At 63.1% G+C, this 6,945-nt stretch overlaps 1 protein-coding gene across 8 annotated transcripts; it reads right to left on the reverse strand.

Annotated features, from left to right (window-relative positions):
- REPIN1 (replication initiator 1) lies at nucleotides 1,385–6,498 on the reverse strand. Of its 8 annotated transcripts, XM_018046780.1 has the most exons (4): nucleotides 6,363–6,498; nucleotides 5,441–5,638; nucleotides 4,488–4,626; nucleotides 1,385–4,168 (listed from the first exon to the last, which is right to left on the reverse strand). In XM_018046780.1, the coding sequence occupies exon 4, from the start codon at nucleotides 4,152–4,154 to the stop codon at nucleotides 2,475–2,477; it is 1,680 nt and encodes a 559-aa protein (XP_017902269.1). In that variant the 5' UTR covers nucleotides 4,155–4,168; nucleotides 4,488–4,626; nucleotides 5,441–5,638; nucleotides 6,363–6,498; the 3' UTR covers nucleotides 1,385–2,474. The 8 variants fall into 8 exon arrangements, with proteins under 8 accessions (XP_017902269.1, XP_017902266.1, XP_017902265.1 ...); XM_018046777.1 differs by lacking the exon at nucleotides 4,488–4,626 and having other exon boundaries at nucleotides 1,385–4,165; nucleotides 5,441–5,567; XM_018046776.1 differs by lacking the exon at nucleotides 4,488–4,626 and having other exon boundaries at nucleotides 5,441–5,567.

The raw sequence follows: 6,945 nt of genomic DNA on the forward strand, positions 1-6,945 counted from the left end.
CCTCTCCTTCATCCTTTTCCCCAGTCACCCCCTCCCAATCCTTGATGCCTGAAGACTGTTTCCTGCCATCATCCTCAGACATCTAACTACTCTCCTGATCACTTGAAAAAAAGCTCCCTTCCCTAGAAACTCTGCACTGCCCTGGCATGGCATGTGCGTTCTCAGTCATGTGCCTGTTCAGTCACGAGAGCGCTCCATCGAGCCCAGCTCTTTGAAACCCCAGGGACTGTAGCCCACCAGGCTCCTCTGTCCATGGAATTCTCCAGGGAAGAAATACTGGAGTGGGTTGCCATTTCCTTCTCCAGGGGATCTTCCTGACTCGGGGATGGAATGTGCATCTCTTGCACCTTCTGCATTGGCAGGTAGATTCTTTACCTCTGGTATCACCTGGGAAGCCCTGAGCTCCCTTAAAAAGACATATTTAGGTGGGGCTTTCTTGAGACCATGTTCCTAGGCTCTGAGAGATCATTTGCCCTCAGTGACACAGGTTTTGAAGTGGCCCCATCACCCCATAAACCTCTAAAAAAACTTTGAAGCTGTCTGCTTCCATCCTACACATTTAGAACCCACCCCACCCCACATCCATCTCTCTCTATTCACAATCTGGGGATAGGAATAGGTCCTCCCAGACTTAGGCCTCTTAGGGGGTAAGATTGGGTCTTATTTTTGCAAACTCCCAGTTTCCACTGCATCAAGCACACCATAGACATTTAACACTTGTCTACACCAAAAGCAGCAGCGCTGCATTTGTCTAATAAACATGCAGTGGTGGTCAACAGCATGGTTTTCGGGTTGAACAGACCCGGGTTTGAACTGCTTCTGGTGATTAATGGTTATATGACCTTGAGCAAATGTTTTCATCTGGAAAGAAAAAAAAAAGACAAAACGAGTACCTATTGAACTCCTAAGTTGTTAGATCATTTAGGTAAACTTTGCAAGGTGCCAGTCATATAGACAAATGGTGGTTGCACCAGACTCTGTGCGAGGTGCTGGAAGTCTATATAGAAACTAGTAAGACAGTCAGAAGAGCCTGTCAAAAACAGGCACTCAAATGCATGTGAAACAACCAGTGCAGCGAAGCATACACTGTAACAGACATGAGCACTGCGGCAGGCGAGCCAGGGAGGCCCAGCAGGACAGCAGCAAGTCAGACCTTCTCTCCCAGAGGACTGACACTGAGCGGGGCTGACCTGAACCCACACAAGGCTGGACTCCTAGAGAAGAAACCTCACTTGCTGAGGGTGCCTGACCCTAAATTGGGGCGGGGGTTACAGCCAGGGGTAGTAGAGAAGCTTGAATCCAGCCTTCACCCATCCCAGCCCCCGGTGGTGTGGAACAGCCGCCCCTCCCTCCCCAGGACAAAGGAACACTTACAGCCACCAGCTCTAAAACCAGATCTTTATTCTCTAGTTGGAAAAGGAGGGTTAAGTGGTTGTGTTTAGTTCCAGAGAACAAGGCCCAACAGTAGAAATTACAGGGAAGCGGACTTCATTCATTATAAGGAAGAATTTCTAACAATTAGAATTATTCTACAACAGAACCAGGGCCTCAGGAGATTCCCTGTCACCGAAGTGTTCAAGCAGAGGTTGGGGATCCACTCGCTAGAATGCTGGAAGGGAAACTCACTCCCACTTCCCATCAGCTGGCCTTCTGTTAGCAATGGAGCAGTCCTCCCCACAATGTGCTGAGCTCTGAAGGGAGTGAAGGCAGGCTGGGGTATTCGGACAAAAGCCCTGACACAGGGCGGCGGACAGCCATGGGATTGCTCTAAGTGCTGGGAAGGTGGTTGGATGAAGGCAGTCGCAGCGTGGGAAGATGCTCTTGGGTGGGGTGGGGGGGGTGGGCCGGAACTGATCTTTCGGTAGAGGAAGAGGAGCCAGGGCACTAACAGGAGATGGGTCTCTCCAAATCTGGGTGCCTGTGCAGGGGCAGGAGCGAGGGGCCGGGCTGGGGTAGGATGGAGGAGCTCGGCTTTGCCTCCCAGGACTGGAAAAGGCCCAGGTGCTGCCCAACAAGGCCGGCAGGTTCTCCCAGGTGTGCCCAGCTGGTCCATTGATCTTCCCGGGCATTCATTCACTAAAGGCTGAACCACACCTACTTGCAAAAAAAAAAAAAAAAACGAGCCGAAGGAACTCATAATTAAGAGACGGGACGTTAAGGCGTTAACACCAGAGGAGAGGGGTCCTCCTGTCCACTGGTGGCCCCTCCGGCCGGAGGGCTCTAAGTGGTGGGTGGAGCTGCTATTGCTACTTTTCCAGGGCACAGGATAGTCGGACCGAACCTTAGCAAACACGAGCGGGAGGCCGGGGTCCCTGCTCTGCAAGTGGACTCCCTGATTACAGCGGGGGACCTCCCTCCCTAACGGGGCCGGCTCACCCCACCTCGCCAGCCCCTGCGCCGACAGCAGCAGCAGAGGGCACAGTGTGAACGACGCCCCGGCCCGCCCTCCCTCGGCCTCCGCCGCCCCGGCCCGCTCAGACGTCGTGCTTCTTCTGGTGGGCCAGGAGCTTCCCCTCGTCGTCAAAGGTCTGGCCACAGATGGCGCAGCAGAAGGCGCCGTCCCGGATGTGGCTCTTGCGGTGGGTGATGAGGTTGGACTTCTGGCTAAAGCTGCGGTCGCAGTCGGGGCAGGCGTAGGGGCGCTCGCCCGTGTGGATGCGCCGGTGGGACACCAGGTTGGACTTCTGGCTGAACGCCTTGCCGCACTCGGGGCAGACGTACGGCTTCTCGCCGGTGTGGATGCGCCGGTGCGCGGCCAGATAGGGCTTGTGGCGGAAGGCCTTTCCGCAGTCCGGGCACACGAAGGGCCTCTCGGGCGCGTGGTCGCGCCGGTGGGCGGCCAGGTGGCTCCCCTGGGAGAAGCGGCGCCCGCACTCCTCGCACGCGAAAGGCCGCTCGCCCGAGTGCACCCGGGAGTGCGCCACTAGGTGCGTCTTCTTGCCGAAGTGCTTGCCGCACTCGGCGCACGCGAAGGGGCGCTCGCCGCCGTGCTGCCGCTGGTGCGCGCGCAGGAAGCGCTCCAGCCGGAAGCCCCGCCCACAGTCGGCGCAGGTGTGGAGGGAGGGCGGGGCCTCTGCCGCGGCGCCTGGCGGCCCGGGCCCAGCCGGGACTTCGGCGGGCTCTGGGGCAGGCTCCGGAGGGGGCTCCTGGGGGCGCTCCGGGGCGCTGGCGGGCGGCTGGGGCCCGCCCTGCGCGGACCCCTCGGAGCGCTTGTGGATCTTGCTGTGCGACAGTAGGTTGGGCTTGTGGCGGAAGCGGCGGCCACACTCGGTGCACGGGTACGGCTTCTCGCCCGTGTGGATGCGCCGGTGCGAGGTCAGGTAGGGCTTATTGGTGAAGCGCTTCCCGCACTCGGGGCACTGGTGCGGGCGCTCGCCCGTATGCACGCGGCGGTGGGCGATCAGGTTGGGCTTGTGGCGGAAGCGCTTGCCACAGCAGGCACACTGGAAGGGGCGGTCAACGGCGTCCCCGCCCGGCCGGGGCGCGGTCACTGCCGGGCGCCCCCGGGGCCGCGGCCCCAGGGCCTTGGCCGCCGTCTCCTCCAGCGCCTCGGCCACGTGGACCCGCTTGTGCGTCACCAGCTGGTCCCACTGGGCGAAGCTGCGGCCACAGTTGCCGCAGATGAAGGGCCGGGCCTCAGGGGCCGGGGGGTGGCAGCGCCGCAAATGGGCCCGCAGCTGCTTTCTCCGCCAGAAGCGTCTCTCACAGGCGGGACAGGCGATGGGCCGCTTCGCCGCCGAGTGGGCCCGCAGGTGCAGAACCAGGGCCACCCAGCCTCGGAAGCTGTGCCCGCACAGGTGGCAGGCAAAGCCCAGGTCTGGGGTGGCGGCGGCATGGACCTGGCAGTGCAATGCCAAGAAAGGGGCGTGACGGAAGCGGCGGCCGCACTCGGGACAGGGCCGGGGCAGGCGGGCCTGGCAGCGCCGGGCATGAAGCCAAAGGGCCACCCAGCCGGGGAAGTGCCTCCGACAGTGGGCACAGCGATGAGCCCGACCTAGGGGCTGGCCGCCCGACTGGGCCGCGGCGGTGCTTCGCGACCTCAGCCCTTGGGGCTCCTTCTCCAGGGTCTGGGGCGACTCCTGGGAGGGCCCGGAAAGGAGTCGGGGCTGGACCGGGCCCATGGCCACGGGGCCCCTGCAGCGACGTTCCAGCATCGGTTCTTCCTCTGCTAAGGGTGGAAAGGCACAGTCACGCTGGGGAACCACACAACCTGCACCCCCTCAGCCCCTCCCACCGGACCCAAGAGGAACCTGCCCCCTCCACTCCTCCAGCCCTGGAATTAGGACCACTAGACTACTCTTCTGCTTCCTCCTATTATGTTATTTCCATCTTGGGTTTCTAGAAAGCATTTCAAGTGGATCTGCTGTTGTCTTTATTGGCCCTGGAAACGACTAGAAGGAGAACCCTGACCCTTCTTGGAATCCCCCTCCGGCATGGAGTAAACACGCCAGGGCTGGCTGCACAAAGATTGCTGCCTTGGGACTCACCAAAACACGCAGTCACCTCCCCCTTCAGCGCTTTATATGCTTTCCCGAGTGCTTCCCTCTCCTTGTTTCTATTTGCTCTTGTCACATCCGAGCTCCGCAGCAACTCAGTGACGCTGGGCAAGAGATACGAACTCCCGGTCTGATGGATGAAGCCACTGTCAGGAACGACAGGGTGAGGGGACTTGCCCCAGGGGCCACAGAGTAAACCTACAGCAGAACCCGGACGAGGGCTCCAATCTAACCCCGTCTTAGGGAAGGCACTTTGACCTCCCGAGCCTCAGCCTCCCACGGCCAGGAAAGCCAGTGAGAACGGCCCCTTCTCGGGAGCAGGAGAGAGCTCCGGATGCTACTGCCAGCCCAGCGCGATGCCAGGCCACTGCCTGCCCAGACTGTGCCCGCATTCTGCCCGCCTGCCCTCCTCCGCCCCCGCACGTGATGAGGACATTGCAGGAAGGAGAGCGCTCTCGAATCCAAAGAACGCCCACAGCTTGCTGCCCTCGGGGGTGAGCCTGCCTTGCTGCCTTCCCTCGGGGGACTGGGATTACTGGGACAAAGAAAGGGAAGGAGATTGTAATCTCTGTCCCTTGTCCCGGCCTGCCCCAGCCCCGCCAGGGGCTGCCCCATGGGCAGCTCTTCCAGAGCGGGGAGAACCCAGACTCCTGCAGGGGAGTCTCCTACACCCACTGCCAGATGGGGTGGTGATGAGACTCCTAAGGGACCTTCACTGCCTGCTCACAAGTTCCCCCAAAGTTCCCCCAAACCTGTAGTCCTCTCCAGGAGCATAGACATGACTCATTCCCAGCGGCCAGACTGAGCCCTGGGAAGACTCCCAGGATGTGATGAACGTGAAACTTCCCCCCTCCTCCCTCCAGCGCCCCCCCCAACCCCCGCCGTAGTGGGGCACTGGGGCCACGAAATGGTTCGAGAATCCAACAAAGAAGCCCACACTCTACCCTGGAGGCTGTGGAGCTGGAGATGAGGCTTGGCCCAGCTCCTCCTGGGGCTGTTCCCGGGGATACTTCTGCGGCTGGAGCGCCTGCTTCGGCCCACACTCGGGTAGCCCCCGGATGTCAGCGAAAACTGCAGCAGTAAAGACACCCCTACCCCCATGGCAGAGCTCAGACCTCCGGTGGCAGAGAGGCCAGCCTTACCTGCGGGGAGGGGAGAAGACGCGTGCGTGAGGCTCAGCGCTCCCCGAGGGAAGTCATCTTTGTGTCCTCGGCAGCCACGGCCCCCTCCCCCACCCCGGCACCCCGCGGGGCAGAGTGACCTCAGTGGCCATCGGATTAAAAACTGAACGTGCCCCCTACACCAAGGAAGCCCGGGGCTGCGTTGGAGGCTCACTTCCTCCCCTGGTAAGGTCACAGCACGAACTGTCCATGCTGATGGCCAAAGGCCCCCGGGCCGAGTGCAGGAACTCTGAAATCCCCGCTGGCTCCCCTTCCCCCACCCTCCTCCCGACAGGAATTCCAGGCCGGGTTCCCAGGGGGGCTGCCAGGCGCGCTCCTGTGACGAGGACTCGGGCAGAGTCCCCTGCCGCGTCCCAGGTGGCAGAGGGCCGTGCAGACCCCCACACTCCCCCTTTTTGTATTCAGGCGTGTGCTTTGCCCCCCTCCACCCCCTCCGTCCACGTTCGCGGACACACGGTTCCGCGCTCTCCGAAGGCCCCCCCCCCTCCGGTCCCCACGCAGAGCGCGGCTCGCGGATCCTGCGCGCAGGTGCGCGGACTCGCCCCCCGACTCGGTCCAGCAGTGCACCCCCCCCAACACAGCGCGCACCCGGTCACGCGCCCCGCAGGTAGGGCCCCCCCCCCTCGAACCACCACCACCACCACCACGGGCCCGCGTGGAACCCCGCGCCCTGCCCGGGACGAACCTCTCCACCGGGGAGCGCGGAGGCGCGTCGCGCGTCCATGAGGCCCGAGAGCCGGCGCCGGCCGCGCTCGCCACCCCGCCGCGGCGACAGCAGCAGGTTCGGGTTCACCACCGCCAGGCCCGTGCCCAGCCCCCCCACCCCCGCCCTCCCCGCCGGTTCCCAGCGCCACGTGACTACAGGAGCTGCCGAGGGTCAGTCGCGGGCTCGGGCCGGCGGCCGAGGCCGGAGGGCGGGGCGGGCCGCGGGGCCGGCCGCGCGGGGCCCCTCTCCCGCCCCCAGCGCCCCCTCGCGGGCCGCGCGGGGGCCCGACTCCGTTGCTATGGCTACCACCGGCCGGAATTTTCCCGGACTGGCCCGGCTCAGGTTTCCCCGACCCTTTGTCCCTCCCGGCGAGCGCGGGTCCCTGGGCGACCGCATGGCCGGACCGCGGTCACTCGGCGAGACCCGACCTCGCTGGCCCGAGCCTTGGCGAGGGCGCTCCTCGACCCCCACCCACCCGGTCGTCCCCCTCCGCTTCTCCGACCACCTGGACCTTTGGCCGCGTCGCAGAACGTGAATAGCGCAGCGGCTGAGCCCGGGCTGG

This window comes from Capra hircus, chromosome 4, assembly GCF_001704415.2.
Source record: "Capra hircus breed San Clemente chromosome 4, ASM170441v1, whole genome shotgun sequence".
In the NCBI taxonomy this organism is placed as follows: Eukaryota; Metazoa; Chordata; class Mammalia; order Artiodactyla; family Bovidae; genus Capra; species Capra hircus.